Genomic DNA, 18,076 nt, shown 5'->3' on the forward strand with positions numbered 1-18,076 from the left:
ACCCTTGCTGGTCTAGTGGCTAGGATTCCTGGTTTTCATTCAGGTCACCCAGTTTGAATTCCTGAGCGGGGAGCTCACTGCTTACTGCCGCTTCTCCAAGATCAAAACCAGATGACAACTACCACCTCTTGTTTCTCCCCAGGCCCAGGATCCAGCCTCCTTTGGCACTGACTCGCTGCTGTTGAATTCCTCCAGGCACTACCTGACCATCCGCTATACCCTCCTGCCCTATCTCTATACCCTCTTCTACCGCGCTCACAGCCGCGGGGACACCGTGGCCAGGCCCCTTCTGCATGAGTAAGTTCATCTAATCCACAGGAATTTTATCAATACAACTGGGTGAAACTGACTGCATCATCAAATGGAAGCAGGGAAATGAAAACAATCCAGTTAATCAGATATATTTTTTCAACTTGACTAATCATTTGGCATTTGCAAGTCTATTACTGCCTAGATACCAATGCTATTTTAGGTATATTTAAGTGTGATAGCCCTATCCCTTTGGGAGCAAGAAGTGTTCTAAAAGTCATGGGAGTTGGGGTCTTTGTTTTCCCAACTAACTCCATACCTTAGACAAGTCATTTAAGTTCTTTCGTCCTTAGCTTCTTTGTAAGTGAAAGTCTCTTAGTCTTGTCCCAGTCTTTGTGACCCCATGGACCATACAGTCCATGGAATTCTCCAGGCCAGAATATTGGATCTCCAGGGGATCTTCCCAACCCGGGGAAGGAACCCAGGTCTCCCACATTGTGGGTAGATTCTTCACCCGCTGAGCCACAAGGGAAGCAGGTGTCCCCTACCTCTGGTATCTAATGCCTGATGATCTGAAGTGGAGCTGATGTAATGATGATAAAAATAAAGTGCACAATAAATGTAACGTGTTTGAATCATCCTGGGCTCTAGGAATGAGCCTGTCATTTACACACTGATAAGAATACTACTATGCAGGATTTCCAGAAATCAGAATTTTTATTTTCACCCGATGAGTATCTAATTTGACTCTAACAAAGAGCACTTTTAAGAGACTCTTCTTAAAACTGGTCACTTAGTATGAACTGATGCCTCAACAGATTAGCCAGCAGGTATCTCTGGGGTCTTAGGCAATCCTGTTTTTGGGCTGGAAGCAGCTGTGAGGAAATACATGCAGGATAGAGATTTGTACTAGGAGAGGGTGTGTCCTTGCTTCCGAGGTGATGCTGGGGGGCCCTCTAGTGGCTGCAGAATGAGTAGCTCTGTGGTGGGGTTGGCTTTCTCCTGAGTGGCCCAAGCAGGATCAGGAGAAAGGAAGCCGTGTTCAGAAACTGAGGATTGAGATGATGCTGGGAAGCTAATGTGGAGCTAGTCAGCTTGAGACAGAGGCTGTGGTTTAGGTGGGGACCCTGCCTCAACTGGCCTTCCCAGGTAGCTCAGTGGGTAAAGAATCTGCCTGCAGTGCAGGAGATGCGGGAGGTTCGGGTACGTTCCCTGGTTCAGGAAGACCCCCTGGAGGAGGGCATGGCAACCCACTCCAGTGTTTTTGCCTGGAGAATTCCATGGACAGAGGAGCCTGGCGGGCTGCAGTCCATAGGGTGGCAAAGAGTCGGACACAACTGAAGCTACCCACAAAAATAGAGATATTAGGTTGAACTAGTGTTTGCTGTTAATCACATCAACGCTTCAGTTTGGACATAGAATTCAGCCAGTTTTATTGATTGACTTGTAAGTGATTCATTCTAACAGTTTTGGGCACAGATGTTCTGAAAGCCAAATACCTGGATATTGGAGCATATACTTGTTGGTAATCAGTCGGGACATCTTTGAGGTCTATATTGGTCACATCACATAAAAAGAAAAATAGAATCTAGGTCTCATTTATTAAAATTAACAGAATAATTTTACACTCTACAAATAAAGAGACTTTTTTCTTGTCAAAATCAAAACACAGTTGATTCCCTTATGTTTTTGACATTTTAGGCCCTCAGGCATTATATTATTATAATATATATTATGATATGTATTTATTCTTGTGGGTAAGGTTTTGCTATCTCCTGGAATTCTCTATTAAAACACAGGTATCCTAAAAGAGAAAAGAGTAAAGTTTTTAATTGTTTTTTTTTTTTTTGGAGGGAGGGTGATCAGATCCAATGTTTTTTGGATAGTCAGCTGAAGTTTTCAAATATCTAGCTTACTTTATTTTTGAAGAGAGATATGGCAAATAGAATTATATCCTGGAATCTGCCCAGCACAAGTACTGAAATAGAAATTTCTGTCCAAATTGGGGGAAGCATAGAAGGGTACAGAGGCTGGAAAATTGGGTCTGCATGCAGGAGTCTGGGGAGAGTTAAGGATTGAATAGGGGTCACAAAATGAGTGGGAGAATTTGCTTCAGGCAAGGAGCCAGCAGATTTTAGACAGGCTTGGGGGAGAGGCTGGCCCAAATCTCAGAGAAGATTTCTCTGTGTCTAGGTTCTACCAGGACAGCAACACCTGGGATGTATACCAACAGTTTTTATGGGGGCCTGGCCTCCTCATCACTCCAGTCCTGGATGAGGCAAGTGTTCCCACGGAGTAACCATGGGCATCTCTGCTTTTGTTCCTGCTAACTCCAAACTCCTCTCTTCTTGCAACCACGTATCTTCTTCCTATTCCCGAACCATTTCCAACATCCCTGGCTGGGGCAGCCTTAAAGGCGGTGTGCTGGAGTTTGGGGAAGATGGGTAACATTTTTGTCTCTAGGAGTATTTTGTCCTTGACCAAGTTTCCAATCAGTGTAGAAGCATCTCCGGGTGACTCTGGGATCAAGAATGGTCCTGTGCATTGTCAGATTCTCCTGGCAGATCATAACTTGCTCCGTGATGGAGAGACAGGATGGAGCAGTGCCCTAGCACTCATTCTAAGATCAGGCTGACCTGGGTGTCTGTTGTCACTTCTGCCACTTGGCACCAGTGACATCCGGGGGAAATGACATGCTAGTTCCTCAGCTGTGAGGTGAGATCATAGCCAGTATCACTGGGGACTATTGGGAAGGTTAAATGCAGTATACAGTGTAAACCTGGAACTGTTTTCTTATCACAACATGGTTTCAGTATTCTTCTTCTTCTTCCTAATGTGGTTCCACCTGGGATTTTTCTTTGAGTTGCCAAGTTATCACCTCTATTAGAAGAAAACCACAAGTTGCTAACAGAGAAAAGAAAGGCCATGAATGCATCCTCAGTACATGTTTAAGAAGTTCCCTAGGGAATGCTAAGAAATCCATTTTTTTCTCCTTCAGAGGCTGGGCCATGAACAACAAGATTTTGTTTTAATTTCAGGGTGCAGAGAAAGTGACCGCATACATGCCTGACGCTGTCTGGTACGACTATGAGACTGTAAGTAGCTTTGACTTTTCTCCACTCTTCAAGCTGTATAGACAGGACACCTCTAGGTGGAGAGAAACATCTATCCATGTACTGAGCAATGTTCCTGCCATGCTTCCAGTAGTAGTTTCACAGCAGAGTCAATAAAGTGAGCCTAGGTCACTTGACATCAGTCCTGATGAAATCTGAAAAAGATACTTCCATGTACTTTATTCAGCAATAAAATATAGGTGGAAGTAGAATGTCTCATGGGCATACACTGGAGCCAGTAGACAATTTGAGCCTGGATTTGAGCCAGATTCTCATTTAGCATGGTCAGTTCCCACCATGTACGTCAAATAGCCTCAGCAAGACATTGTATTCCCCCAAGCCCTCAACTGATTCCAGAAACTCTTGCTCTTAAATTCTTTCCCTTTTCTTGTTTGATTGCCTGGCTAGACAGCAGTTCAGCTAGGTGGGAGAAGGAGACAGATGTAGGCAAGTCAGCATGGGGTTAAGAGGTGACCTGTGCATGTCAGAGTGTTTGAGTTGTCTGCGTGCCTCAGGGGGGCCAAGTGAGATGGAGGAAGCAAAAAGTGGAGATGGAACTTCCTGGAGACAAAATCGGACTTCACCTGCGAGGAGGCTACATCTTCCCCACACAGCAGCCAGCCACGACCACGGTGGCCAGGTACAGTGCGACCAAGGGTTTCCTTATAAGAGGGGGAGGCTGACAAACCTGGTCATTTCTGTTCCCATCTGTTGTCCATGTAGAAGAGGCTGATGCATTGCATGGACTGTGGGGAGGAAGGGCATTTGTGTGCTTGTGTGTGTGTGTGTGTGTGTGTGTGAGACCATCAAATTCTGTCCCTAGATTTCCCTTGGCCTCTTCTGGAGAAGCTGTGATTTTGAGCTGCATCCAGATGGATTTTGTAAGACCTGAATCCCTGTCCTTCCTTAACCCCTCTGACTTTCTCCTTGAAACATACTGACATCTGCGGTGGCGAACCTTTCTAGTTTTCCTAGGACCATTTCAGTTTTAGCCCTGAAAGTCTCATGTTTTGGGGAACATCTCAATTCCAGGTGAAGGAGGTCTGTTGATCACCCCACCTGCCTTAATTGGACCATAATTCCACTGTGCTATGCTCCTGACACCCCATTTCTAGGGATTTGGGTCCATTTCCACTCCCCTATAATTTCAGTTTCCTGCTCCTTTCTTCCCATGAGCCATTTCTTGTGATGCAAAACAGCATTCAAAAATTACTTCCTGTGCAGTTCATATCTCCTTCATGTCACTACTTTCTCCTTGATGATTTTGATTCTCAAATTATAAATTCCATCTGATACTAAGGAGGTGCATATTCATATTCATGTCTCTAAATTATTAGCTTATTAGCTTTTAATAGACAGGGAATTTTTTGAAGGTTAGGAATCTATTTCTTTTGAACCTTCCTTCCTACCATAATTTTTCAAATTTTGACTTTGTAATACTGATGGAAAATATTTATACACCCAGTACCACCTACTTTCTTTTTCTTTATTCAGCTTTATGCTGTTCTGCATACTGATACCAAAACTGTCTTTCCAAAATGAGGATCTTGATTTATTGCTTCCCAGGTTAAATTCCAAAATCTATCATTAGCAGACTGTAGAAGGCCACATAATCTGGTTTCAAGTTAACAAACGTGTCTCCTGACTCATCTTGCTACACGCTTTTAGACTAGCAATGCCAAAAATCTTGTGATTCTCCAAACATGCTCGTCTCTTTCCCAGCATTTGGGCTTCTCTATTTATTGTCCTTCTCAACATTCTTTGCCTGATACATTCTTAATGATCTTTCAAATTAAACTCAGATTTCTTCTGTGAGAAATCCTCCCCCTAAACTCCAGCAGAGGGAGTGCTGCTTCTTGCAGCTTTCTGCTTATTATTTATACTTTCTTACTGCTTAGCTAATTTTTTTCCCCTTCTTAACATTGTTAAGTATTTCAATCATAGTTACTTTATAATTTGCAACTGAGATTTCTACTCTCTAAAATTCTTAGTAGACTCTGCTAATAAATCTCTCGTTAGTTGCTTTTGCCATCTATCTTTCATGATGGCTAGTTACCTTATGTTTTTAGCAATTTTTTTGTTTTTCAAATGCAGTGACTGCAAGGATCCAATTATAGGTCTCATTCTTTCAGAGATGATTAGCCTTCTTTTTGGTTGCAAACCAGGATTGCTGTCACTTTGGGTTTCACATTAACACTCTTTAAGGATCAGGTGTCTAATTTATCTAGAGTAGAATTTTAGTGGATGAGTCCTTCAGGCTATTGGCTTCCCAGGTGGCCCAGTGGTAAAGAATCTGCCTGCCAATGCCAGAGATTGCAGCAGATGTGGGTTCGATCTCTGGATCAGGAAGATCCCCTGGAGCAGGAAATGGCAACCCACTCCAGTATTCTAGCCAGGGAAATCCCATGGACAGAGGAGCCTGGCAGGCTATAGTCCATGGGGTCACAAAGAGTTGGACATGACTGAGCAACTAAGCATGCACCTATGCCCTCAGAGTATACAGTATCCTCCAGGATATCTAGGCCACCATGCTGCTAGAAGTATCAGTATGCACTCCCGTAAGGATTTTAACTTTTGTGCCACTCAACACGCTGCTTTGATTATTTGGTAAATATGTTTAATCTTTCTTATAATATTTAAGGTCATTAGTGGAGCTGTGGTCTGTTTGGTCTTGTATCTCTTGGACTTCCTAGCATTGAAAGCTACTCAGTACATGTGTGTTAAATGAGAGCAGGTGACTTTGTTGATAATGGAATCTGGCTTGCACAGGGCACTGTGGAAGGCTGAACTGTGAAAGAATACAATAGGGGACATAAGGGGTGCAACAGGAGCCAGAAATTGGGAGGTGGTTTAGGGGAGGATGAAATAGGGAGAGATTTCAAATGCAGTTTCTCTTCCTTTCTCTGTCTCTATGTCCATATATTTCAGCATCTTTTGAGTGGTTTCTCGTCTTTCATTTTCTAAGTTGGTGTCCCAAACCTCCATGATCTAATGCCTGATGATCTGAGGTGGAGCTGATGGAGTAACAATAAAAATAAAGTGCACAGTAAATATAATGTGCTTGAATCATCCCAAAGCCGCCTGTCTCACTCCTGATCCATGGAAATGTTGTCTTCCATGAAACTGGTCCCTGGTGCCAAAATGGTTGAAGACTGCTGTTCTAAGTTATGTAGCAAATAATTAGAATGTTTCCTTTTTCTGTCTCAAAATGAACTGAAAATAAATAATCAGATTAGGAAAATTGCCCTCATACAGATGGATTTTATTGTATTTTCTGGGTTTCTGAGTCAACGTGGTTCTTAGGCAGGGAAAAAATATGTCCTTCTGACTTCAGTGAATGTTTCCCCTGCATGTATCAGCTATAAAATGATTAGACTGGACCAGTTATCATCTAGGATTTCTCTTCTAATAGCCTGTGTTCAAAATAATGACAGCATTAACAACTTTTATTGTAGCTACTGTAGCAATTCTGGTGATTAAATTCTTGCCTCCTACATAGATGTTTGTCACTAATGTTTGGGGTATTTCTGTCTCCTATGACACTCGTGATTCTGGAAAATGATGCCCCTGTAGATTTTGCCTTTGTGCCTGAAGATGAGCAGAGCCATCTGCTGCTAGGAACCTTTCCCACTTGAAATCTGATGGACTCCTTCACAGCTCATTTAGCAAAATTCTTTGAGACCCAGGTCTTTGCCTCACACATAAATCTTGTTTCCTGCAGTCGACGGAACCCTCTCAGTCTAATCATTGCCCTGGATGAGAACAAAGAAGCAAAAGGCGAACTTTTCTGGGATGACGGGGAAACAAAAGGTGAGCTTCACATTGGGGTTTCCAGACGTGCATCTTTGAGTTTCTCCTGCAGCTCATTCAGCGGTAGGAGACATCTCACCAGGCACTGTAGCATTAATCACTCGAGAGAAGAATTCTGGCTTTGGTTGTGCAGTTTAGGAATAGCAGTAGATGAAAGAATGGTAGAAGTTTTCCTTGGATGGAAGGAAAACTCCCCTCCGCCTCTTAGAATTCTCCCACTGGCCAGCTATATTGTATATATAGGCTCAATTGGCCCCTGAAATATATTTCCAAGGCTGTTTCTGCCCTTCAGTGCATTTTCCTTCACCCCAAAGGCTTATGAAAAGCATGGATGACATGTAAAACATGCCCATGCTAGTGAAGTGGTGAGGCGACACTTTCCTAGTGTACCTGCATCTATCCCTACTTCTCAGCTCATTTGCCTGTCTCTAGTGCACTAAGAACTCTTGTGGCTCAAGCTTAGGAAGCAGATTCACTGGAGGCATATTCTTTGGAAGCACTTGGTAGGGAACCTTTCCAAGGTTAAAGTAGGAAGGAAAAGAGAAAACAGTGACTCAGCCTTGGAAACTCTTATCTATAATCTGTCATCCTCAACGTGAAGCTCTGTTACTGAGTCCAAGCTTGCTCTGCTCGCCACATGACAGGCCATTAAATTGGAGACAAGGTGTTGAGGCAAAGAATAAGGACTTTATTCAGAAAATTGGCACATGGAGAAGATGGAAGACTAATGTCTCAAAATAACCACATATCAAGGTCTGGATGTCAGGTTCTTTTATAGATTAGAGGATGAGAGGTAAAGAAGTCAAAAGGTCCTAAGTCTTGCACTTATCCCCTGGAACGGCCAGTCTCGGAGAGGGGGTATGTTAATTTCTTCCTTCCTGCAGCTGTTCACAGGCAGATAGGGTAAGGATGTCTTCCTGAACAAAGGCACTTTGGTTTAACATTCAGGGGTAGGGGCAGGGATCCCCGAGGCAGGCCATTATGTATAGACAGTATCTTTTTAGTGAACAAAAGCAATGGGAAACAGAGGTTAAAGTAAAAGAAACAGATTCAACATGTAGTCAGGTTTTCTTCTTCCCTGTAACAGCTTCAAGGAGCACCAGGATGAAATCTGTTTTTCTGTATTGGACAAGCCAAAGTCTGACTTGCCCATCTCTCTCTTTCAGATACTGTGGCCAACAACGTTTATCTGTTATGTGAGTTCTCCGTCACCCAAGTGAGTAGTATATTTTTATGAATCTTAAGTGTGAACTTTGGTCTGATGATTAGCTCCAATCTGTTTGTGTATATGTGTAATTGTAGCTTCATTTATGACAATAGGGGGGCACATTTCTGTTTATGACTTAATGTCCAATAATTGGATTATCTATGTTAGTAAAAAGAGGCAATGATATGGATAAATCAAAGCAGTCAGTCTTTTGAAATGAATTTTCAAAAAATTCCTTCGTGTGTGTATGTGTTTCTCTCACCCTCCTTCTCCCCACCTCAGGGGGAAAAATAAGTTTGTATTTGAGCATATATTAGTAGAGACAGCTAAGAAGCTTTCAGGGCCATTTGGGTAGCTGGTCTCAGATACTCTTTGAGTGACTTGAGAATCTGTGTATTCAAGGCAGATATTTGTGTTTAATTGTTTTGCAGAACCGCCTGGAGGTTAAGATTTTGCAATCAACCTACACAGACCCCAATAATTTAGCATTTAAAGAAATTAAAATCCTTGGAACCCAGGAGCCTAACAACGTTGCAGTGAAACAGAATGGTGTTCCAATTCAAGTTTCTCCTAATGTCACTTATGATTCTAACCTACAGGTAAATAGCTTAGATGTTCCTTCTTGCCAAGGTTGCACTGGTTTCTAAAGGATCAAGGCACACTGAAGTCAGAAGTGGGGAAGTCAGAGGGTTAGGATAGAAACAAATAAAAGAGGGAGCCAGAACTGGGATGAACAAGGAGGCTGCTGAGATCCTGGGGGGAAGTAAACTGGTCCTTTCCTCTTTTTTGCTTTATCTGCCCCTCAGTCTTCTGTCCTCTCTGCCTGGAACAGAAGAAGAACAAAGACAGAAGTCTGGGGAACAGGATTAGAGGAAAACTGGGTCTGAAAACTGCTGATTGATTGATGCTAGAAGGGTTGAGGAGGGATTCCCATTAATTTAAAATTTCAGGTGCTTTTCTTTTTTTTTTTTTTAACTCTATAGAGCTAGATTCTCACTCCAACACATTCTTAGGAAATAATTTGAGTCAATGAATTTGATAAGCTTAGCTAATGCTGCTTACTTGTTTAGGTGATAATAATAAAAGAATTTTTCATCACTTTTAATGAGACGATGTTCTTGAATAGGTTATTATCTATTCCTCTGAAATTTTATCATTATGAGGGAGGGATCCTTTTCCCCAACACTGTTTGCTACAGGTGTTCCAGATAATCTGGGATAGGGAGCAGTGGGGTCATCATGGTTTGTGAAGAACCTTCCAAATTTGGAGAAAAATAAGTAAATTTTGTCTTCTACTAAAATGATATATTGGTATAATTGGACATTTTGTCCTAACAACATACACTGAAGATGCATACATTATAAAGTTAGAAATAAAGTATTATATGACTGGTTATGTGTGCAGCAAAGTGCAAGACCTTTGTAAGATGTTCATATGAAAATAAACTAATTACCAGTTTGATAACTAGATTAATAAATATACAACCAAAAGAATTCTTTTATTATTTGAATTTAGGTGGTGGACAGGCAACCCAATCCTGCCTTTAGAAAATGTTAACTTATATTCTGCCTGGTTTCATGTTCAAAGCTTAATGGAGTCATTGAGCAAAAGCTTTGGCGGCATTAGGTCTAGAGTTGGACCTTAAAGACGGTACATCTATGTAGAGATTTGTTCAGTTGCAAGTAACAGGAAACTCAGCAAACTGGTACTTTAAACAAACTGGGAGTTTTTCCCTAATGGTATTGAGAGTTTAAGAAGTGCTCAGTTTCCGGCATTGGTTCAGTGCCTCAGGTTGTCAGTGTTGAGGTCTTTTCTTCTCTTGTGATTGGAAGTGGTGGCTTAATTCCAGTCACTCTAGCCTTGTTAGAGGAAAGAAAAATAAAAATAAACAATGAAGAAGGAGCTGGAAGGAAAAGAGAAAGGTGACAATGAAAGAAAGGGCGGGGTAGGCCCTTAAATCAAGAAAGAACCCCTTGGCCAGCCACTTCCGGTGGACTTGCACTCAGCTATGAATGGCTGCAGCTGTGTTGCATGGATTAAAAAAAAATAGTTCTTATCTGGGAAGTTCGGTGTTCCAAAACGAAGTAGTAAGAAGGGAATTTTCCACTGGGCAGGTGGCTAGAAGTTTGTTTCACAAATGGGCACCATTATCCTAGGAAGGCCATTGGCGTAGGTAAAGCAGTCAAGGTTGGGGTATTAGAATAAGCCAATCCTGGGACTAAGAAAAGCCTTTTGTTAGCCTGTGAGTCTGTATAACTGGAATAGGCAGGACCCACGCCTGGAAGAGAGCCTCGTTTGGACAGATTAGCTTGTGGTCAGCTTTTGAAGGGTCTTAGGTGCCAAACTAAGAAGGATGTGATCTAATTCTCAAAGCGTCTCCTATTGACCCTTGAATCAATATGCACCATTGTGAGAGTGTTGTTCTGGGTACTTTTTGAGGTATAGGGAAATGCAAGATGAACATAGACTGGGGAGAGAATGGAAGGATGATAATCCTTAGCATGAGATTATATGACTCTAGACAACTGAGAACTTTCACTATGGAAGTTACTATTTTACAAGGAGACAACCAGAAGAAAAACACATAGAAAAAATTAAATATTTGAATTAGTGAATGGAACTCAAAGAAAGTTTCAAGTTTTGAGGCTCTGGGCTTGGACCAGTGAAGAGACTAGGATATTAAAAATGGAAGGAGATATGATTTTGTCTACTTATCAATTTTGCAACTGGTAAACTGAGACCCAAGGAATTTGAAAGAATCTGTCCAAGTTTCCTCAGTGGGATGGAGGGGAGAACCCAGGCCATATGATTCTTATTTCTCTGTTCTTGCCCCCACTCCAGACCTGTGGGGAATACTGGTTTGGGGGATGGAGGGCAAGAATATGAGCTCAACTGAGGATGACACCATGTGCTTGTGTGTGTGTGCTACAAGGGGACTGCAGAAGAGAGTCTTCCTGACAAAAAAAGGGAGAGGAAGAGGAGTCAGGGAGGAGAGGAAAGGGCGATTACAGAAGGTTGCAGTTGACTTGATTCTTTCAAAATATTTCGTACAAGATTCTGATAGAATTGCACCATTTTCCCTGTGGTTATTGGCCAACTCCCTGCCCTCCCTGTCTCTCTCTTCATGGAAGCTCCAGTGCTACGTTACTTGGGTTGTTGACAGACTGGTCTGATTTTTATTTTCTTTCCTGAAAAAAATCTCATACCTTGCAAGGTCTTTGTCCTGAGGATGCATTTGCTTGATATTTCCCCATTCCCACAGGTGGCCCTTATCACAGAAATTGATCTTGTTCTGGGAGGAACATACACGGTGGAATGGGATGTGAAGATAAGGGATGAAGAAAAAATAGACTGTTATCCTGACGAGTCTGGTGTTTCTGCAGAAAACTGCACTGCCCGTGGTTGTGCCTGGGAGGTAACCATGCTGATGGTGCTAATATACATGAAAATCCTCTACACTTTGCTTTAAATTGAATCATAGTGGATTTACCATATTGTATTAATTTCTACTGTACAGTAAAATGATTATGTTATACATATATTAATATGTAGCAATCTTTTAAATATCCTTTTCCATTATGGTTTATCACAAGGTATTGAATATAGTTCCCTTTGCTATACAGTAGGACCTGGTCATTTATCCATTTCCTATATAATAGTTTGCGTCTGCTAACCCCAAATTCCCACCCCTCCCCCTCCTCTCCTTGGCAACTGTGAGTCTGATCTCTACATCGGTGAGTCTGTTTCTGTTTTGTAGATAGGTTCATTTGTGTCATGTTTTAGGTTCCACAAAGCTATCTGTCTTTGTGGTATTTGTCTTTCTCTTTCTGACTTACTTCGCTAAGTATGATAATCTCTAGTTCCTGCAAATTCTGATAATCTTATGTTGCTGCAAATGGCATTATTTCATTCATTTTTAGGGCTGAGTAGTATTCCACTGTGTTTATATATCACATCTTCTTCTTCCATTTATCTTTCTGTGGACCTTTAAATTGTTACCATGTCTTGGCTATTGCCAATAGTGCAGCTATAAACTTTGGGGTACATGTATATTTTGAATTTTAGTTTTATCTGGATGTATGACCAGGAGTGGAATTGCTGGATCCTATGGCAGCTCTATGTTTAGTTTTTTGAGAAAACTTCATACTATTTTCCTCAGTGGCTGCACTAACTTATATCCCCACCAGCAGTGTAGGAGGACTCCCTTTTCTCCACACTCTCTTCAGCATTTGAGACTTTTTACTGATGGCCATTCTGACCCATGTAACATAGTACCTCATAGTAATTTTGTAAAATCCTTTACACTCCATCTACAATTTCATGAGCATGGCACCAGTGCCTAAGTCACTACTTAAAATCTATAGAAAGGGCTGACTTCCAAAGTAACCTGAGTTTTTATCTGGATGTTTGAAGAATAGATGGGACAGAAATGGGTCTTTTTTTTTTAACAAAATTTTACATGGAGACCAGGAGTGAAAACTTATATCACTACCAAAGTGTATATAAGGAAATGACTGAGTTTATCTTTATCTCCCTAAAAATTGCATTTTCTAGCCCCTTTATATTTGATTATCCTAGAGCTCACACTGAACTGAATTTGCCTTTACTTTTCAGGAGTCCAGTTCTCCCGGAGTCCCTTTTTGCTATTTTGTCAATGATCTCTACTCTGTCAGTGATGTTCAGTATGACTCACATGGGGCCTCAGCTGTCATCTCCTTAAAGACTTCTCTGTATGCCTCCTCCTTCCCCTCAGTACCTGTGAACCCCCTCCGCCTGACTGTGACCTACCACAAGGATAACATGCTGCAGTTTAAGGTATGTGTTGACAGCATAAGTATCAAGTTCCTACTTCTCACTTCTTAGTTTCATTATTTTTCGCTTGTCAGGATCACAGAACTATGCAATCAGTTCGCTCTTCTAAGTTAACCATTGAAAGCTGTCAAATCCTTGGCACACAGTTTCACAGTTTTGTTCTCCATCCGTTTGGGGTGGGTATCAAGCAAGGCAAATGTATCTAGATATTTCAGATGGGCTTTTGAGGCACTGTTGACAATGGAGGCTTTTTTTCTGATTTTTTTGACAAGTGAATTTTTGCACACATTAAATTAGTGACTTTCAGCAACTGAAAACACATTGAAAATTAGCTGGTGTACGTATTTTATCCTAAATGGGCTTCCCAGGTGGCACTAGAATCTGCCTGCCAATACAGGAGATGCAGGAGACACAGATCCAATCCCTGGGTTGGGAAGATCCCCTAGAGTAGGAAATGGCAACTCACTCCAGTATTCTTGCCTGGAAAATTCCAGGGATAGGGGAGCCTGATGAGCTACAGTCCATGGGGTCACAAAGAGCTGGACATGACTGAGTGAGCACACACACTATGTACTAGATCATTATCCTGAGAGTAATTTGAGACCATTGATGGGACAGTGAGACCTGGTCTAAACTGCACTTTGAAATGATTACTTTTTCTACTGTAAGAAAAATGGTCGGGAGGACAAGGGCGAAAAAGGAGACAAGTTAGGACACTATCAGTTAGGTAATCCAGATGGGGTATCGAGCTTAGACCAGGTAGAGAGAGGAGAGGGAGAAGTGGACAGTTTCAAGAGAATAAGAAGTAGCATCGTGGGATCTGGTGATTGATTACAAATATAGGCAACGAGGGAGGGAGAAATATCAAGACAATCACCAAATTTCTAGCTTGTGTCTCTACATGGATGGTGCTATCATCCATGAAGGGGAACCAGAAGGGAAACACTGGGAAGATCTGGGTTTAGGCAAAATACAATGATGAATTCAGTTTTGGACAGTGAATTTGGGATATATGAAACACCTACAAGAGTGTGAAAGTGAAAGTCGCTCAGTCGTGTCAGACTCTTTGCGACCCCATGGTCTATACAGTCCATGGACTTCTCTCGGCCAGAATGCTGGAGTGGGTAGCCTTTCCCTTCTTCAGGGGATCTTCCCAACCCAGGGATCGAACCCAGGTCTCCCATACTGCAGGCAGATTCTTTACCAGCTGAGCCACAAGGGAACTGATCTCTTTTTCTTTCATGATTTAATTACATCTCAGGACAAATGATGGTCTGTTTTTCATTTTTTCTTTATGTATTTTTTTTTTTTTTAAATTGAGATATAGTTGCTTTACAGTGTCGTGCTAGTCTCTGCTATACAACGAAGTGAATCAGCGGTGTGTATCCATATATCCCGGACCTCTTTCCCATTCATCACACCCCTCTAGGTCACCACAGAGCACTGAGATGAGCTCCCTGCGCTATCCATCAGCTTCCCACTAGCTATCTATTTTACGCAAGGTAGCGTATATATGTCCTTCCCTTTCTCCCAATTCATCCCCTCATCGCCATGTCCACACATCCATTCTCTACGCCTGTGCCTCTATTTCTTCCCTGCAAATATGTTCATGTACCATTAATGATGGGCTATTTTTACGGTCTTTTTCACAATTGAATTATAAGTTTCTCAAGGACAAGAATTTGTCCTTTTGTCTTTGTACTTCTGAGATGTAACACAAAGCCTAGTAGACAGTAAGTTCTCAGTGTTTATTGAGAGAGTAAAGATTCAGGTCAGTGTGCATTGCCTGAAAGCTTCTTCACAATCTGATATCAACCCAGACTATGAATTCTTCCACATCTTGTAATGCAGGGATGATGCTATTGTATCTTTCCATCCTCACCTTTGTACTGGCATGTGGTAGGTGCCTAATGGGTTTGAAATAAATGAACTCACTCAACTTTTCAGGTTTAACTCTTCCCTGCTCTACCTCCTGGATTAAACAATAGCTCTCTCCAAAATAATTGCCTCTTTCTTTTAATTCTCTGTGCCTTTACGTTTATTTCTCTGCCAGGAGTGACTTGGTTTTCTTCCTGTGCTTGATTAGTATCTGCAAAGCTTTTAAGATTCAGCCCTTTTCCCCATGAAACCATCTCAGTCTTCTGGAAACACTGATAGGCATTTCCTTCCCTACAATCTCACAACACTTCTGTATAGCTGTACATAATATGTATCACTCAGGTGTTCTGGGCACTCTCTTTCGCCGTTCATTAGCATGTGAATTTCTTAAAAACAATAATCGTGTCTTACTCAGTTCAGTAAACCTTGCATCTAGTACAGTATCAGGTAGGAACATAGTAGGTACATGGTGAACCAATTTAGACCCCAGTTTTTAGCAAGAATATCTATGATTATTTTAATCAAGAAGAGTTCATGTTTTTTAAGGGAGAAATTTTTTTCAATTCAGAAAAGTTTTCAGGTAGTCATGTACACTGATAACACCCACAAACAAAATAATAAAGAATATATCCATAAATTCCAGACTGATTTTCCAAGGTGGAACCAATGTGAAAATAATGTGTTGCTGTAAGAGGATTTAAAAATGAGTTATGGCAGACTCAGATCAAAATGATAAATCTGACATTGCTCTTCAATTTGTTAAGTTCCCAGTATCATGAGCTTAAAGAAGACAAATATAGTGTTTAGACTCTTTGTCAAAGACATCAGGTTTCTGCTAAGGGTATAGGTTTCAAGACTACTATATTGACCTAAAATCTGTCTCCTCTGGTCTAGATTTATGATCCCAACAACAACCGCTATGAAGTTCCAGTCCCTCTCAACATACCCAGCGTTCCATCTGGCACCACTGAGAGTCAACTCTACGCTGTCCTCATTAAGGAGAATCCATTTGGGATTGAGATTCGCCGCAAGAGTACAGGCACTGTTATGTTAGTGGCTCTTAGTCTGATTTGGAATTGATGCTCCCCCGTGTCATTGCCAGGCCGGTGTCCTTGGAGATATCCTGCTCAAAGCAATGCACCAGCCATTTCCAGATTCTTGAATAAGTCATTTCCTTCACAGTTGTTCTGAGACATCTTTAGTGTCCTGGGAATAATTCCTGAGTCAGTTGCATGTACCTAGGGATTCATTCAACTAATGTTTATGGAGTACCTTCTCCATATTTGGTGGTTATAGAAGATGAGGTCTCTCTTTCTATGACAAAAATAATAAGGAAATAACAAAAATAATGTAAGTTAAAATATGCAGAGATTTAGATAGTGACAACTCTATGCAGAAAAATCACAGGGTAATTGATAATTATAGGGAGGTGACTGCTTTTGATACTGTGGTCAGAATTGATGTCTTCAAGGAAGTGAACTTTAAATAGGACCTTGGGGAGGGGAAGGAGCCTCCCATGTGGAGATGGGAGACGTGGACAATGTTTCAGACAGATTGAGTAGTCAGTGCGCAGGCCATGAAATAGGAGTAAACTTGCCTTTTGAAGGGGAAAAGGTCCCGTGTGGGTGGAGTAGTTTCACAAATAAGGAGGTAAGTGGCAGGAGGTGAGGCTGGGGTTTAGGTAGCTTCAGATCAGGAATGGCTTCACAAGATGCTTCAGTGAAAATCACTGAAGAATTGTAAACAGGGGTTGACATGATGTGAGATACTTTAAAAAAAAAAACAAACTCTGGATGCTGCATAGAAAGTGGACTCTGGTGGGGCAATAGCAGAAACTAGGGCTGCTGTGAAAGGGGGGGGGGGCACCTGAGATGATGAAAATGATTGGATCTGGCATTCTGGAGGGACCACTGAAGAGAGGGAGTGATAAAGGAAAGGAGAAGAAAGATGCTGGCTCCTGGACTTGCAGCCCTGGCTGCTGTGATTATCTTAATCGTACAGACTTTATGTTGTGTGTGGGAGGTCCACAGCAAATCAAGAGTTCAATTTCCCTGAGACTCTGGCTGCTTGAAGCCATTAGAACAGCGCATTTCTTTTCCAAACATACCCTCTTGTGTTGCAGCTGGGACTCTCAGCTCCTCGGCTTCACCTTCAATGACATGTTCATCCGCATCTCCACGCGCCTCCCCTCCCAGTACCTCTATGGCTTTGGGGAAACTGAGCACACAGCCTTCCGAAGAGACTTGAAATGGAACACGTGGGGGATGTTCTCCCGAGACCAACCCCCAGGGGTAAGGGCAGAGCGCTTGGGATCTGGGTCGCTGCCTCTGTCCACCCAGACTGTGTACACGTCACACACAGCGGGTGTTTCCTCTGCCCACTCCCCGCTCGGATGCTCACAGTCTGCTTTGAGACAAGCAGGTCGACTCTCAGGCTTCTTGGTTTCTTACGTGTTTATTTCACAGAGAAGACTGGGCACACCTTATCGATCAATTTGTTGAGTTTTTTTTTCTCAACCTCTCTTTTCAATCTTTGTCCTTTACCCCCCGCCCTTCTCCCCACGACGCTCTCAGTACAAGCTGAACTCCTATGGTGTCCACCCCTACTACCTGGCCCTGGAGGAGGATGGCAGTGCCCACGGGGTGCTCCTGCTCAATAGCAACGCCATGGGTAAGGTGACGCTGGCATCGCCTCTGTTTTTGTGACTCAGTCCTTCTCGAGGAACTTCAGAATGTGTTTGATCATGTTGCCCCTGAAGTCAAAATTATTATCTTGGGAACAGTGTTTTTCTTCTTTTTTCTTCATTTTGCTTAGCCTTTCTGTTTATTTCAGTTCAGTAACATGTAGTAATGGGCTTCCCTGGTGGTTCAGCGGTTAAAAACCCGCCTACCAATGCAGGAGACACAGGTTCGGTCCCTGGGTGGGGAAAATGACCTTGGGAAAGAAATCACAACCCATGCCAGTAGTCTAGCCTGGAAAATCCCACGGATGGAGGAGCCTGGTGGGC

The 18,076-nt window shown here is 42.2% G+C and overlaps 1 protein-coding gene across 1 annotated transcript in view; it reads left to right on the plus strand.

The window, feature by feature from the left end:
- MGAM (maltase-glucoamylase) overlaps positions 1-18,076 on the plus strand; it is an 80,650-nt gene that overhangs the window by 34,715 nt on the left and 27,859 nt on the right. The window contains exons 17-28 of the mRNA XM_065938504.1: positions 143-297; positions 2,443-2,527; positions 3,288-3,344; positions 3,878-4,002; positions 7,084-7,172; positions 8,339-8,388; positions 8,811-8,978; positions 11,642-11,794; positions 12,994-13,194; positions 15,964-16,118; positions 17,192-17,360; positions 17,643-17,739. Of these exons, the coding sequence (XP_065794576.1) occupies positions 143-297; positions 2,443-2,527; positions 3,288-3,344; positions 3,878-4,002; positions 7,084-7,172; positions 8,339-8,388; positions 8,811-8,978; positions 11,642-11,794; positions 12,994-13,194; positions 15,964-16,118; positions 17,192-17,360; positions 17,643-17,739 (1,504 nt within the window). The remainder of the gene's footprint in view (positions 1-142; positions 298-2,442; positions 2,528-3,287; positions 3,345-3,877; positions 4,003-7,083; positions 7,173-8,338; positions 8,389-8,810; positions 8,979-11,641; positions 11,795-12,993; positions 13,195-15,963; positions 16,119-17,191; positions 17,361-17,642; positions 17,740-18,076) is intronic.

This window comes from Muntiacus reevesi, chromosome 6 (genome assembly GCF_963930625.1).
Source record: "Muntiacus reevesi chromosome 6, mMunRee1.1, whole genome shotgun sequence".
Lineage (NCBI taxonomy): Eukaryota > Metazoa > Chordata > Mammalia > Artiodactyla > Cervidae > Muntiacus > Muntiacus reevesi.